Source organism: Larimichthys crocea, chromosome XVII (genome assembly GCF_000972845.2).
Source record: "Larimichthys crocea isolate SSNF chromosome XVII, L_crocea_2.0, whole genome shotgun sequence".
Lineage (NCBI taxonomy): Eukaryota > Metazoa > Chordata > Actinopteri > Sciaenidae > Larimichthys > Larimichthys crocea.
In genome coordinates, this window is record NC_040027.1 from 16,582,307 (window position 1) to 16,598,247 (window position 15,941).

The 15,941-nt window shown below is 39.2% G+C and overlaps 3 protein-coding genes across 4 annotated transcripts; 2 read left to right on the forward strand and 1 right to left on the reverse strand.

Annotated features, from left to right (window-relative positions):
- Positions 1-133: 133 nt before the first annotated feature.
- LOC104918747 (spindlin-1) lies at positions 134-5,297 on the forward strand. 2 transcript variants are annotated; one of them, XM_027290319.1, is made up of 5 exons: positions 134-303; positions 933-972; positions 1,485-1,732; positions 1,836-2,069; positions 3,219-5,297. In XM_027290319.1, the coding sequence occupies exons 2-5, from the start codon at positions 953-955 to the stop codon at positions 3,422-3,424; spliced, it is 708 nt and encodes a 235-aa protein (XP_027146120.1). In that variant the 5' UTR covers positions 134-303; positions 933-952; the 3' UTR covers positions 3,425-5,297. The 2 variants fall into 2 exon arrangements, with proteins under 2 accessions (XP_027146120.1, XP_027146119.1); XM_027290318.1 differs by having other exon boundaries at positions 135-303; positions 930-972.
- A 78-nt stretch (positions 5,298-5,375) lies between these two features.
- On the reverse strand, positions 5,376-8,286 carry micos13 (mitochondrial contact site and cristae organizing system subunit 13). The gene is made up of 4 exons (XM_010730592.3): positions 8,114-8,286; positions 7,615-7,771; positions 6,131-6,188; positions 5,376-5,896 (listed from the first exon to the last, which is right to left on the reverse strand). Exons 1-4 carry the CDS (start codon positions 8,140-8,142, stop codon positions 5,799-5,801), a joined length of 342 nt encoding a protein of 113 aa, XP_010728894.1. The 5' UTR covers positions 8,143-8,286; the 3' UTR covers positions 5,376-5,798.
- Positions 8,287-9,152: 866 nt separating this feature from the next.
- Positions 9,153-15,461, forward strand: hsd11b1la (hydroxysteroid (11-beta) dehydrogenase 1-like a). Its single transcript, XM_010732972.3, has 6 exons — positions 9,153-9,351; positions 12,155-12,285; positions 12,376-12,579; positions 12,703-12,796; positions 13,029-13,194; positions 13,324-15,461. Exons 1-6 carry the CDS (start codon positions 9,267-9,269, stop codon positions 13,505-13,507), a joined length of 864 nt encoding a protein of 287 aa, XP_010731274.1. The 5' UTR covers positions 9,153-9,266; the 3' UTR covers positions 13,508-15,461.
- Positions 15,462-15,941: the final 480 nt, after the last annotated feature.

The following is a 15,941-nucleotide window of genomic DNA, read 5'->3' on the forward strand; positions in this document are numbered from 1 at the left end:
TATTTCCGCAGCATGCGGCACTGACTACAACACCTGTTTAAACTCCTGTCGTTAAAAAAAAAAAAAAGTCCATATCACTGTCAACTAAAAAAAAAAAAAAACATCAATTCCCAGTATGCATTGCGCGCGTGTTCATGTCATTCTCTGCGGCCATGGCAACCGGAGGCTCGCTGGGAAGTCGAGTCTCCTCACCTCATCTCCCATTTTCCACAGGTTTCGCGAGATTTACACAGGCGGGTTGGTGTGTGGCAGCATTTCTCTGCCGGACGAACTGAACTATACTGATATGAAATCTGCGTAAAGGTAATGAAATCATAACATAAGTGAGGATAAGGCTGTGAACGCCCCGTTTAATGCCGGTGTTTGCTATCTGGCACCGGTGGTGGACACAGAAAAGCGGATGTAGCTAACCGCCTCCACTTACAGTAACATCTGCATTGAAGGTAGAGCTAGGACAGACGAGTGTTAATGGTAACGAGGTGGAGGTGTGTTGGAGTTAGTCCAGCACAGGTGGTGGCACACAGCCTGTCGGCCTCGCCTCGTCATGTTTTGCATAGCTGACGCTAACGCTACATACTGTAACTCGTCTGATACAGTGAAATGGCTGACGTGTTCTCACGAAGTTGTGTCAGACAGGCTTTGTTATTGACTTTTGAATCCTTAACTGAGGCCACACTCGTGTGTATAGCCTATAAAGCACAGTGACCTCCATGGTGGTGTAGTTAAAAGCAACAAAAAAAAACCCAGGAAGTTATCCCAGCGTGCTAATCTATTGGCTGCTGGAGTTGTCAGTCACAGGTCTCAGCCTCTCAGCTGAAGGAGAGGCCTTCCTCATGCTGTATATACACTACATGTGAAGTTTTTGGCAGCTGTTATGTTCACTCATATAATATAATAACTGAACATTGCCCTGTCTTTCTCTTAATCAGTAGCCTTTTGAATTTCTGGAGGCATGTCCAAGAAAAGGGGCAGGTATGTAGAAACTATTCACGCCACATCACATGATGCCAAGAAAATAAAGTAAAACGTGCATGAAACACAGGTATAAACATCTGGAATTATCTGGTTGTTTATTTCAGATTTATGGCTGGGATTATACACACAAAATTTTTTTTAAATGATCAGTTGCGATCTGAAATAGTAATGGTGGTAAGGTTGCAAATACTCCTGAATAAGAGACACTGAAGTCTCAAATGCAACTTGTACATGATCACAAGTTACATCGCCTGATTACATAAAGCTGTAGTGTATGTGTATTGTTTAGTTTTGTATGTGTGTGATTGTTGCCTCTCTGTAGATATTATAAACAGTAATGGGTTAGACTTGCTCTGTATGAAAAGTGTCATGAGATAACTTTTGGTATGAATGGGCACTATATAAATAAAACTGAATTCAGTTGAATCGAATGTAAGGTGAACTCTTTGTTTTTAATCGTAACCACACACACAAACACACAGACCTCCATATTCATCCTGTTTTACCAGGAAGCGGAGTAGCGGAGAGCTGAGTGACACCTTGACCCCAGACCCTAACACCATTCTGGGAGTCCGCATTCAGCATAACTGGCGTGAGAAGGGGAACCAGAGCAAATGGAAGGGAACTGTACTCGACAGGCTTAGCGTGAACCCTTCTCTTTTCATGGTGAAGTATGACGGCTTCGACTGCGTCTACGGCATCGAGCTGTTCAAGGACGAGAGAGTGTCGAACCTGCAAGTCCTCTCGGAAAAAGTTGGTCAGTTACTTAGCCTCTCTTTTAATCTGCGCCAGCTAGTTTGCAGCTGCTGGGTTTAGGTTTCCGCGTTTCTCATTTTGTCATTGTATGTATGCATCCGCAGTGAACAACAAGATCAAGATACCTCCGGGTGTGGAGGAGCTGGTGGGCAAAGCGGTGGAGCATCTATTTGAAAAAGAGGATGGAGAGAAGAATGAGTGGAGAGGCATGGTCCTCTCCAGAGCTCCAATCATGACCAACTGGTATTATATCACTTATGAAAAGGACCCCGTTCTTTATATGTACCAGCTGTGGGACGACTACGCTGACGGAGACCTCAGGATTTTGCCTGAAGCAGGTACTGGTGATTTGGATGTAACAAAGACAGATTGATACTTCACAAAGCTTTATTAAGTCTTTGATAATCTTGTCCTAAGGCTTGATAGATGAAAAGTGACCGCTATGTGACGTGAATCATTTTCCACTTCCACTCGTTTAATGTGGCATGGATAGCATGTGAGATCACAAACAGTCATGGTGGTCTGTATTTAACACAAGTCTTCATCAGGGGGGTTCAGTCCCACAAAAAAATCTGTAAAGTATGTACTTCTTTCAGCCAAGGACACAGTCAGTCTTGACGTACTGTGTGCTGTAAAATGCCACAACCCGGCTCAAAAGAGTGAATGTTTTCCACCCAAGTACTTGGAATTAAATCAGACTCTGTTTGATATTTATGGTTGTGAAACGTTAAACAATGCGAGCCAAGACTCCAATCCAATGGTTTCATCAAACCACTGTTTTCTGGAGCTGTTCCAGAGGTAACGGGTACACACAAATTGCTACTTCTATTTTAAGAATATTCAAGTAATTTGGCACACATAAACATTAACATTAATTTAGACAGATAGTAAGACTCATCAGTAAAACTCATACCATAATTATTATTGTTGAGTACACCTGAATATAAGCAGCACCAGCAAAATTTTAATATTTTAACATTAGATATTTACACAGTAAGACGAATTTTTTTATTTAAGACACACTTTTTTTCAAACTGTGCCTAAAAATTGGCAGCACGGCACCAACACACCATCAACACAGCACCAACATGGCATCAACACGGGACGAACATGGGATGATGTACGTGCAGTAGCACTATTTCCATCTTTGACAGTCTTTAACTTAAAAGCTGCATCATATGCATTTCTTTGTGTGTTTTCCATGATGAGGGTGTGTGCATGATGCAAAAATCAAAACTAGTGTCTTCTTTGGCGCATAGTCTTTCCCCATGTCTGTCTCACTTTTGCTAGAGTGCCCGTTAGCCGGTAAATTAGCCGCACCGTTGTGTAGGCCGCAGGGTTCAAAGCGTGTAGAAAAAAAGTAGCGGCTTAAAGTCCAAAAATTATGGTAGTTTATTAAAATCGGTTAAAGCTTTGTCTCTTGAAATACAGGATTCTTATACTTATACTAAACCATAATTTAATTGTAATATTGTTTAACTCCTCAGAAAACAAGCACTTGTTGCCTGCCGACAGGAAGCCAGGAGAAGAGACGGAGAGTCTGGTGGGGAAACAAGTGGAGTATGTTACTGACAAGGGTGTGAAGAGAACGGGCCTGGTCATCTACCAGGTCCCAGCCAAGCCCTCTGTCTACTATATCAAATATGATGATGACTTTCATATTCATGTCTATGACCTGGTGAAAACCACCTAGAGATAGTGGACACTTTATCTCACTCTCCAGCCTCCGTCCATCTGCTTCTGTTCCACTCATTGTTATAATCCTGCTATTCAAAGCCATGGCAGGGTTGAATAGTTAATATGCTTTATCGTTCGGAAGAAAGTGCAATCTGTTTTTCATATGCACAGCAGAACTGTAGCACCGCTATGCTTGGCTATTTCGAGGAGAGGGAGTTGATTTGTTTTATTGTTGCTGCTCTACTTCATGCTTTAAGTTTGGACAGGCCAAGATTGCACTGCCCAACAGCTGCAAAGTGTAGTTGTTACTGCATTGTTGTTCCTGAGATATTCACTGATCTGTCCTTAAAGTAATTCTCTTAATTAAATCCCAATGTGTACTTAAAAAAGAAAAAAAGGAAGAAAAAAAAAGAGCTGCTCAAAATTTCATTTTAAAGCCATTTTTCTTTGGATCATCTAAAGTAGGCATGACATGCACATTAAATTTGGGATAGATGTCTTCCACTGAGGCATTTATTGAAACAAACAGGCAGATAAATACATTTATCTGCTTGTTTTATCAAACAATTTAGTGTTAGCGCTGGAAGGGACGAATGGAAGCAGCATTGTCGAGTCACCTGAATGCCCTTATATTTCAAAAGCCTTCCAGATGAGTCAAGCTCATGTGGAAACATACTTCTGCACCTTTGCACCATGTTTAGCATTGTATGAGATCAGATCCTTTGTAGTGGTGATGAAGATGCAGTTTGCTAAATTCTCATTTCAATTTGATCCCACAAAAATCATAAAGTGCCTTCCGGCTTGTCATTCCGCAATATTGTACATACTCTCTCTCTCTCTTAGACTATCTGCACCCGTAATGAATCATTGCGTATGAAGGCTGCTATTTGGTTTTCATTCAGAAGTGGTGACACTGACAGCTTGAGGAACGTTTTGTAACCATCAGTTTATATTAGTGCTGTGTTTTGCTCTTAATTGCAGTATGAAAATGTTCTTTAAGTATAACACATCTGCCTTGGTTGTATAATCTCACTGTTGATATTGTGGGGAGCACTTTATTGTATAAAGTTTACATGTTTAGGTTATGGTACGCTACATAGTTTTCCCCGAATTGCTTTTTTCCTTAAGAGCAAATGTGGCAGAATAAATGCTTTATATCAAACGCATGAAGAAAAAATAACTTGTTGCAATACAGATGACAGTATTTAATATGTACAACTTGTGTAAAATGCCTTGTAATGTTGCCCGTCGTGATTACTCTCATTTATACGGATATCTCATGAAAAACCACCAGCTTTTAGTGAAATATACAGAAATTATAAACCGAATATATAACAGGTATAATCAACTGAGAAACCAGTTTGTTGACAGTAACTAACTTATTCTGGTTCTAGTCTTTATAACTTTGTCTTGCAAACATGACACGTATGCTTGCATTATGGTATTGGTATCTCATCCTAACTTTGTCACCATTTCCTAGTTGCTGAATTGGTCTTGGCCTCCTTCAAGTCATTCAGTGTATCCCTCAGTAAACTAGTCAATCAGTAAATATACAAAACTCTGCATGCATCATCTGAACAGAGCGTCTGTCTGGAGATTTCCAAACCTTTTTTTTGACAGTAGAGAAGTGACGGTGTGTGACAGAATCAGTCCTTTTTGTTTAACCCACATTATAAAACAAAAGAAAAAAGAAAAGAAAAAAGGTTAACACTGTACATCACCGCTAATGGTGCTGTGTAGTGTTTCTATGTTGTGTAAAGTGGAGTTGGCTGTATGTGCTCTTCTTCATGCTTTCAGTCACCTCCTCCTGTTCTGAAGTTGTAGCAGCATCAACGGGCCATTGGTGTCATTATTATTCTGTCATGAGTAATAAAGATTTTTGCACATTTGTGTTTGGTCTTGTTCTTTGAACACACTGCCGTGATCCACAAATATTTTGCCTCAATAAATCAAACTAAAGACTGGACTGGTGTTTTAAGATTGTGTTATTATTAGTCACAAACGGTGAAACTGCATATATACATAACAGACATTCTCTTCATAACATTTGGGTGGTTTGAGAACAAATGGGAAAATATTGTTTAATAGAGCTGAGAAAAATTAAATATGATGGTACACACAAAACGAAAGACCAGTTTCTTTTAAAATACTTTTTTTTTTTGCCTCCTAGCAATATGTACAATGCAACTCCTGACTAATGCCACCATAATTTAGAGAACCTCAGTACACTCCTTGTAGCCAAATTTCACAACTTTTTTTTCATTCTAAGTTTTCTTTGTTGGGTGTTTCTTTTTCTTCTTTCTTGTGAGCTTCAACGTTTTGAAGAATAGTGTCTCAAGTGCAAAGCGCAAAAAGATTTATCAATGCCAGGCTGACCAGAGAGTTCCCGCTCACTTGGTGAGGTCTTTCAGATACTGCAATCCATGATTTGTGTATTCATTTGCTTTTGTTGGAGCCTCAGAAAGAGATGAAATCGCCACCCGCACTCCTGCAATGCAAAAAAAATAAGAATCAATAATTTGGGTCTGACACTCCAAAATTAATTAAAAAGCATTTAAGGTGTTAACCAATTGAAATATACTAATCTCAGACAACAAACAGTGATGCTGAAATTAATTACCCTGAATGCTAAAAATATCACTGAAACTCAAAAACTCGTGACTTTACAAAAATGTTTTGGAAAAAAAAAAAAAAAGGAACAAGCTTTTCATTCATTTCTTACCAGAGTTCCACGCCTGAACGGGGGAGAATTCAATCTTGGGTATGGTTGGAAGCTGAGCCTGAAGAAAGAAAGGGCGGAGGTTGGGGTCTGTTTGTGCGTATTGCACATTATATTTACCTTCATTTCAGATGTACCAATAAAAAGAGATAACATATAAAATGTGAAAGATATGATTTTGGATGATCACTCTAACCATGTCTAAAAGTAGCAGTAATGATTGAGGGTTGACCATTTGGTGCTTCACTGAAAAGTAGCAATAGTCACCAGAATACGGATATGAAACGCATGCGCATAATCATTTGGAGATTTCCTAGAACAACAATGTCTACTGTGAGATCTGAAGTAAACCAAAGCTGTGTACTTTTTTATTTTACTGAATATTGTATTCTTTATAATCCACCAAAGAAAAAAAAGGTCTAATTGCTACCATAATTATAACTGGGTCAGTATGCAAAAAAGGTCTAATTGCTACCATAATTATAACTGGGTCAGTATGCCGTTTTAGGAGGACAGAGTCAAATTTGTGTCATCAGTGTGTCATCTGAGAGAAATAAAGAATAACTTCCTCCAGTCCCTAAGAGAAATGTCCATGAGATGGCAGTAAACTTTAATTCAGTGAATTCATAATCTATTGTATGCCTCATAAAAGGTACATGGATATACATGATATACATGAAGATGTTGAACTGTTGACCTGCTAGCCGTTGGACCATACACACCCTCCTCCATTCACCTGACTGTCCACTCCGCCCGTCTCACCACCATGGAGAGCAGAACTTTCAGCCGCTCTGCTCCCCAGCTCTGGAACTCTTTACCCCCCCGTCATGAGGAACAACTCAACTCACTCTCACAATTTAAGTCTGCACTTAAAAACCCACCTGTTTATAATGGCCTTTTCCATCTGATTCATACAGAAGCCCTAAAGGGTTATACATTTAGATACATTTTATTCCACACGTTTTCCCGTGATAACGAGATATTCATACGAGATCTTGAGAAAACAAAACGATAGTCTAGTGTATTAAATCATCGCAGGAAACACCATTTAGTGTAGCAATGTCAGAGGAGCAGGAGAATATCGATCACCGCATCACATATCTCTTCAGTCAAGGCCTGACACAGGCTGAAACAGCTTCATGCCTTGCTACAGATAACGTACACATCAGTGTGCGTCATCTGAGAAGACGACGAGCAGGGCTTCAGCTTTATATGCATGACCCTTTAGGGCTTCCGTAGATTCAATTGCATTGTCCTATTTTAACCTGTTTTTATGTTGTATTCTTGTAATTTTCTATACTTTTATGGTTCTTTTTGTTTGTTTCGGTTACTTGCTGTCTACTCTCATTTTTTGTACGGTGTCCTTGGGTGACAGAAAGGCACCTGTGAAATAAAATGTATTAATATTATTATGTGCCTGACACATTCTCCTTCCTTGTTTTGCATCATCATGCCTACTATGTATGGCTGGTGCATCTCATGTGTACCTCCAGACCAAAGTACTTCATCCACTCCTCTATGGCCGGGGGTATCGCAGCTTTGGCCTTCTCCAGGGCCACGGAGCCCTGCTCACCGCTCCCCAACAGCCCAGAGTCACAGGCAACATACAGAGCTCCTCCTGCGATGGTCACCTTGGTGGCCAGTCTGAAAACGAAAGAGGAGAGTCAGTGAGGCAGAGAAATAAAAGAGTTACACACCTCTGTAAACACGACGCGTATTATTATTATTATTAGTTACTATAGCAACGTTACACCGCTGCATTAGCTAACGTTAGCAAAGGAAGGACACCCGTGTACGTTAGTCCAACACCCCAATGAATGTTTAGATACATATAAATCCACACAACACACAGAATAAATTAACTATCCAACCACTGAGCGAAGTGACAGCTGGAAACCTGACGGACGTATATGCTAACAGTTAGCTCAGAGCTAACACGCAGCTAACACAGAGCAGCATTTATCTTAAAAATAATTAAATACTAACTTCACTACGGGCAGAATCCGTGCCGCCATGGTTCAGAGCTGCGTAGTTTTTTTTAACGTACTGTTATTTAAAGTACGCCAAGAAACGAGCAGGAGCAGCGGCTAGCTCAGACAGAAAGCCTCGCGGACTGAAGGACAACCAGACACCTGTGCACGAGAGCTGTGTCAATAAAGTTGTCCGTTCAAACGCACGAGTCAGCGACAGATTCGTCTTTAAAAAAATAAAATAAAAAACAATTATTATCTACAATTATTTCTCATATCAACGGATTAATTCAAAAATATGTTACTTTAATACAGAATATTATTTATTTAATTTGGTGTTTTTTTGGGGGGGGGTTTTTTTTATGTAAAAAGCACGCTCAAGTTCCTTCCACAGTTATATTTTGCAAAACGAATTTGGAAACCTAATCTGTTTTATGAATGTGAGACTGTCCAAAATTTGTGGAAATGTCTCCACGACCTGATCTCGTCCAGCTCTAAAGAGACATGGACTTCTTGGTCCTCTCAAAATATTCGAACAGAAATGAGATGTTAGTGAATTATCTCATTATTATTACAAAATATTATATACACAAGTGTCGATATGCCAAATCCCCCCCGTCATGGCTTGCTCTTAAGAATAAAATCCCTTTTTTACAAAAATGTCTAAACAATGTACAACAACGCCAAATAAGCTGTACACATTTATAGAAGAACTTAACCTATTCTAAACCACTTGTATTTAATTAGTATGGATTTACTTGTTTATATGATTTCACTTCTATTGATTTTAACCATTATTTATTTGATGTTCCTCTCTTTCCTCTTTATATCTGTTATAAGTTATATGTTTGATATGTGATATACACCACAACAATCATTTTAGTTTGGTTTTTCATGGAGGTGTGACTTTACTTTAAAATGTATGATTATTATGTTTTTGTCTGAGTTTGTCATTGTTTATGTAAAATTGTTTGTTTAAATAAAGTTTTTTTTTTTAAAGCTCCACTAACATCTTATCTGACACACCCTGATCACACCATTGGTTCATACGTTTGTAGAGAGGAAGGATTTCATTCACAGTATCTGGTTGAATCACGACAGGCATTTCTGGAGACGGGGACTGAGGAAGTTAGGAGCGATTATAACTAACTAATAACAAGTTTGCAAAAATGAACACTTTGAAAAAAGTCATATTTGCAAGCATATGTGTTGCTTTCCTGGCTGTCAAGTGGACTGCACCCCGTTTTGAGGCAGGTAAGAGACGCACAATTTCAGGTAGTTTACATGAACCTGTAGGTGGTTTGGCCCATAATGTTTGCATTTTGTATCCGATTGTTCTTCAGAGAACAGAATGGGAAGGAATAACACTGTCAAAGTTCATGCATGTCAAGAGATTGAGAGGTTAGAGGTGAGGACTTGCATAACAAGCATTTCGTTTCTTCATATTTCTAACCAAAGGCACTTCTGGAGCTTTTAGAGCAGAGAAATCATCAACAACAGAAGACATTTCTGAATGAATTTCTGTATGTTTGATCATTCTCCCATATGTCTCTTATTATTGGTTGAACTACTGGAAGCTATGGCTACAAAAAGGACTTGCCATCTATAGTGAGGCCAGACATAACACTGTTAATTTTCTTGAATCTCTCTATATTCATATTATTATCATACAGTGTTATTTGATGATTAGGCCCATCTACAGCTAACGGATACAGTCTTTTATGGATGCATGAACTACTTCTCCTCTTGTACCATCACTTCTTTTATCACTCCTTTTGTGGTGCCCCACCCTGGACAGCACTGTCTTTTTAATCAGCAGTGCTGATTACACTGAGAGAATAATTAACACAATTGCAAGGCTTTAATTTCAAATAATTTGACAAATAGCCAACTCTATATAGTTTCTAAGTGCATGATTTAGTGGTATCTAGCTGTGTAGTTCCTGATTGCAACCCTCTCGCTTCGGCCTCTCTTTCCAAGCATGAAGGAGAAACTAGAGAAACTGTAGATATGTAAGGCTTATTCTACGGTAATATAATGATTTTCAGGTGATTACGCACTAATAAACATATAGTTATGCATAGTATATTCCATATTATGTAAATGAGGTCTCTTAATCTTACACACTGGACCTTTAGGAAAATTAAAAGTAGGATTTAGATATATAGATACTTACAGTATTATAGTATATTGTATTACATTTTCAGGCAATAAAACCTTTAACTGTTAAATATACTGCCCCATCACCTCACCCATCACTCCATGGACAGTACAGGCTCCACATTGCAGTGGCAGGTTTGATATGGACCACACAAACTCAATAAATTCACTGTGTATCTGTTTGGGTGATGGGGCGCTGTACATACTTACTGCTCTGCAATGCACAAAATATCTGTGGATAATGATGATGAAAGTTTAGTGTTCCCCTGGGGAAATTTAGGAAAGGATGCACAAACTGAGCGAATAATTGGCGATAATCTGACACGCTTTCTGCTTGTGACTGAGGCCTCGCCAGAGAGAGAAGACAGCGTTTATATGTTGTAAGGAGGCAGTGTGCAGCTGAGTTTCCACGAGTAATGAAATGATACGGTTTGAGTCAATGGGGTAGTGTTAATGTATGTGCACATCCCCATGTACGGTTTCGACAACTGCGACAATGCGCCACTTTATGAAAAGCTGCTCAGCGGACTGAAGTATAATGAAGAAAATATTTTCATATTTTATAAGACTGCACTTGATGATTAGTTTCAGGTCCACTCTGCATCTGTAGACGTACAGTACAAAGGTGCATTATCCTGGACGTGCGTGTTTGGCCTCTAATCTCAGAAAACTCCTCCTTTCTTAATCTTTTTACACGTGGAGAATGTGTGGTTCTTTTGGCTGTTTTAAGCATTTTGTTAAGGCACCGAAAGATGACTTCAGAAACAAAAAATTTATTTGTTTTCTGCACTTAAAGAGTGCAGTGTTAGTATATGCAGTTGCAGGTAAATAAATTCACAAAGGGTTTAAACAAGGGTGCAAAGATGATTGGCAGCTCCTCCTACCCTATAAGTCTAATGAGCACTAAGTCGAAGTCAAGATTCAATATGTTGTAACAACACATTGAGGACTTTGATCTTTTTATGGTAAATGCCTACATGTTGAATGATTCTAGATTCTAGAAAACTGTGGTTTCATAGATTTGATCTGAAATCACAGTCATCAAATTCAGTTTCAGAACTTGATCTGCTTTTGGAAACGACTACATACATGAGAAAATGTTGCTTTTATCCTTTTCCCCCAACATTGACAGTGTTTTTTTGCGCCTGCTTAATCATTAGTTTCAGTCAAATGTTGTCAGGTTTATCAGGTTGTACAAATAATACAAGCCTGTTTAATTTGTTGTTTCATAGGATTGTGATCTTATGAGCAAGGTTCATCTGTCGTGTCTGTTGTTGTTTATCTTCTGGGACATTGGGGTAGATAAGCTCCCATGTGAGCCTGCTGTTTTAATTAGTTTTTTTGTTTTTTGTCCTCCTTTTTTTGTCATGCTTAATACAAATATAAATAGATATTTGCCAGTTTTATGTCATATTTTCCAAAGGACCTTCTGATCCATCACCATTATTCAGTCTGTTTCTTGGCCATCGCTGTTTGATTTGGATCTGCCAACAGACAGTTAGGACTGCAGAGAAACATTACGCATCCCCGGAAGGCGCTACAGAGCACTGTACACCAAGACAAACAGACACAAGAATGGTTTCTTCCAACAGGCCATCACTCTGATTAACAGTTAATACCAGACACACAGTGTCAGGGACACTCCTTGTGCAATACCCTTGTGTCTCCAACATGCACTATACCTGCAGCTTATCTCTTTATGGCTATATATGTGTATGTACTGTACACTGAGTGAAACTAGGGTCAAATTTCTTGTACGTGTACACATACCTGGCTAATAAAAGTGATTTGGATATACCTGTTGGCGTAAATACCTGCCGCATTGTTCTCAAGCATCAGTACAGCAACTTTGGTTACATGTTAATGTCTTTTTTTGTGTGTCTCATGAATCTCTCAGAATCTCTCAGGGGTGCCAGGGTAGTGGTGACCGGGGCAAGTACGGGTATTGGTGAACAAATGGCATATCACTATGCCCGTTTTGGAGCTCAGATAGTAATTACAGCAAGGAGGGAGAAAGTCTTACAGCAGGTCAGTGAACTTGAAAACATATAAATGGACTTACTTGTTTCTGCAGCTGCATCAGACAGTTAATCTATTCTTTCTGATATTTGCTTACAGGTGGCAGAGAAGTGCCTGAGTTTGGGAGCCCAGAAAGCTCTCTACATAGCAGCAGACATGGGCAGTGATTCAGACCCGGACAAAGTGGTAGATTTCGCTCTGGAAAAGCTCGGAGGGTTGGATTATCTGGTTCTCAACCACATTGGCCCGAGCCCCTTCAGCATGTGGGATGGAGATGTAGAGCATACCAAGTGGCTGATGAAGGTAGCATGAAACATTTTGATGGTATATCAACACATTAAATAAGGAGGAATGCACTGATCTGTGTGTGCGTGTGTGTGTGTGTGTGTGTGTGTGTGTGTGTGTGTGTGTCTGTGCTTTCCAAAGGTCAATTTCTTCAGCTATATTCAGATGGCTTGGAAAGCTATGTCTGCCCTTGAACAAAGTAAAGGATCGCTGGTGGTTGTTTCATCACTTTTAGGTAATTTTCCGTCATAATTTTTTAAAACCACCAAGATGTATGTGTGATGCCAACATGAATACTGTACCTTTTTTGGAATATTAAATATTGATAAATCAAAAGTCCTGAATTTGTATGTTTGCACTAGATTGAGTGTTTGAAAAAATGAGGCCTAAAAAGGCTACAGTGGAGTCAAAACTGGGTCAGAAAACCAATAGTGTAATCTAATATTTACAGTATCTATGCTTCACAGGTAAAATGGCCAATCCCTTTGTAGCACCATATGCATCAACAAAATTTGCCTTGAATGGTTTCTTCGGGGCCCTTCAGCATGAGCTGGCTATGAAGAAGAGCAACGTGTCCATCTCTATATGCACACTGGGGCTCATTGATACAGATTCAGCTATGGAGAAAGTCAGGTTAGTAAAATACTGTGTTACTAATCAATGCAAATAAAAGTTTCTCACAGTTACATCAAAATATTTGGTATATTTTAGTTTACTATTGCTATTTATAGTAATTAAGAGCAGTATTTTTCTTTATCCTAGGGGTGTTACTAATGTGCCAGCCTACCCTGCCACCGATGCAGCCATGAACATCATCATTACAGGAGCTACAAGACAGCTGGAGCTCTTCTACCCTTGGCCCACCTACCTTTTGACACTTACCAAAGACTGGTTCCCTTCTATCACAAACTATATAATCCAGAACTCCTACAACCACATCCCATGAAAAACATCTGTAGTACCACTATGCATCCTGTGGATCAAGTACATGGAGTTTTATTTGGTTTAGACCATGACATCATATTTATGTTATGCTCCAATTCAAATATCAGTCTCTCTCCAGATGCACAGACTCTGCCTTTAAAGGTATTATATGTAAACTTTTGAAGCATTTTCTACGTATTAATTTTATGTTTGATTGTATGATTACCTTTTATTGCTGATGAATGAACAGATTATACCATAATTAAAAAATTAGCCCTTCCACTTCCCACCTTCTTATTTCAGTGAAAATGGACTCAGGCTGAATTTTCTGGGAATTGGATGTGACATTTATGCACGCTCCAGAGTGCCTTTACTTTCTGCTTTCCTACAGTGTCAACAGTGTGCTAACACTAGCAAACATTCATTTATAAATGGATTCTTCTAATGTCAACCTGCACCCACTACAACAACACCAACGTCCACAGTCAAAGCTAAAATTACTGTCAGGCATGTGAAATATATTGTGATATTGCTAATGTGAACAAACTACTTGCTAACTTTCTGAATATTACATACAGAGAACCTTTAATATTCCGATGTGTTTCCCTAATCTTTCCTAATCTTAATCTTACTTCATTTAGAAAATTGTTTCTCCTTACAGCCAAATGTATCAGGTTAAAAGTCCCTGAGGGAGAAAAGCTTATGGCATGAGTTTGTTTCATTTTGGTCTACCTCAAAGAGATTAAAAGTGAATTAGTTCATATCTGCACAGCACAGTCAGTGCAGTCCATCAGTGAAGGCACCAATAGCCATTAGATGTGATTTTTCTTTTTTAAAAACACACCTGGTTTACTACTTAGAGAACACATGGGGCAGTATATAGTAGGAGAGTGTGCTGGTCAGGAAAAGGAAGTTTCTAAAGAGTAGAGGACATCTGTACTTCTTCAAGAGAGATTTAGTGGTTTGAGGGTATTTTGCTATTTGATAGTGCATGGTTGAGAAGGTACAGTAAAGACGGGGAGAGAAAGGGTGGGAATGATATATAATAAAGGTTACCTGGCTGCAATCGATCCATAGATGTTGAACATGTTGAGTGTTGTCTTAAACACATTTAAACACTAGGCCACCAGGACTTCCTATAAACAATATAACTTAGTCTAAGTGACTGATTGGAACATAGATTGATATATTATGATTATTTTTAAAAATATATATTCTGTAATTAAAACATACCTGTGGAAGAAAAGAGCCATTCATCTGAGTAGTACTTTGAATGTCCACATGAGGGCAGTAGTGCCAAAGTAGTGAAGTAAGGTTACTTCAGTCTATCTACAGCAACCAGTGAAGTCCATTCTGTGTGAGGAAGCATCAAGCGTTGGATGGTGATTGATTTGAAATATTTGTATTTTAAACACTGATGTCTTTGGTTGAAAGAACAACTAGGTTTCATGTGTTCACAAATTGAATCATCAGATTCTTTGTTGTTGTTGTTCTGTTGTTGTTGTTTTGTTTTTTAAACCTCCATCAATACTGTATGTTTTCAATCCTCATCCTCCCTGTCCATTTTCCTGTCTTCACTGTTCTCCACCCCTGGGTTCCCCTCCGTCTCCATTCTTCTCTATTTCATTTACTTTCTTCTTTCCAAAGCCGGCCACAGTAGGCGTTGCAGACTTCCTACAGAGCAGGACTTTCTCAGTGGGTTCCTTTGTGTCTTTGTTCATCATCCCCCAAAAGCACCGCAGGCTTCCTGTGAAGCTGTTGGCTCAATCCATCCTGGTGGTCTTTTCATTATTGTAATACACCCCAGAGGTTGTACCCTGCTGATAGAGTGGTTTTTTACTGTATTCCCATAGTGAGTTGTCATTGTCAAAAACAAATGCCTTTGTAAAAATTATAGCGTGATTTAAAAAGTTGAGAAACTTGGAAGAGCACTTTCTCCAGCATGCATATAAATGACTCTCCCAGAGCAAGAAGAAGCAGCCTTGAATCTGTAATATAAAAGTTTGCACAGCTCTCTTGCACTTTGCAGGTTTCCTTTCGACTGATATGACTGATGGGGAGATGTTATTGAAATACATGTTCTCTTTGTCCTTATCTTGATACACAAATCACTTGACATGATTTGAGAGGATTGTGGAGATGGCATAATCTCCCTGCAGATGCTGTAGAAAAAAAGGAGAGAAAAAACTCTCTCCCTTCCTCTTGCTTCCTTCTGTCTCTTTTTCTGTCACACACACACACACAAATATGAAGGGGCCTCCCGGGGAGGAGAGCAGGCATGGCCTGGGAGAACAGCCAGAAACACCTGCAACAGATTAGTGTTCCTAATGCTAGGTAATAAATCCTCTCACCCTTCTCTAGCGTCTCTGTCTCCACCAAGCATGGATCTTATAGGCTGAGGACCATCCACCCACAACACACACACAAAACATAGTATCAGACACTGAAAGCATGAT

Bases quoted from the DNA above. Each gene is read 5' to 3' on its own strand.
- LOC104918747 (XM_027290319.1), top strand. From the start codon at position 953: ATGTCCAAGAAAAGGGGCAG. The intron at 973-1,484 runs GTATGTAGAAAC...CTGTTTTACCAG, and splicing joins ATGTCCAAGAAAAGGGGCAG to GAAGCGGAGTAGCGGAGAGC. The intron at 1,733-1,835 runs GTCAGTTACTTA...ATGCATCCGCAG, and splicing joins AGTCCTCTCGGAAAAAGTTG to TGAACAACAAGATCAAGATA.
- micos13 (XM_010730592.3), bottom strand. From the start codon at position 8,142: ATGGCGGCACGGATTCTGCCCGTAGTGAA. The intron at 7,772-8,113 runs GTTAGTATTTAA...TTTCGTTTTCAG, and splicing joins CGGATTCTGCCCGTAGTGAA to ACTGGCCACCAAGGTGACCA. The intron at 5,897-6,130 runs GTAAGAAATGAA...TTTGCATTGCAG, and splicing joins CGTTCAGGCGTGGAACTCTG to GAGTGCGGGTGGCGATTTCA.
- hsd11b1la (XM_010732972.3), top strand. From the start codon at position 9,267: ATGAACACTTTGAAAAAAGTCATATTTGCAAGCATATGTGTTGCTTTC. The intron at 12,286-12,375 runs GTCAGTGAACTT...ATTTGCTTACAG, and splicing joins GGGAGAAAGTCTTACAGCAG to GTGGCAGAGAAGTGCCTGAG. The intron at 13,195-13,323 runs GTTAGTAAAATA...TCTTTATCCTAG, and splicing joins TCAGCTATGGAGAAAGTCAG to GGGTGTTACTAATGTGCCAG.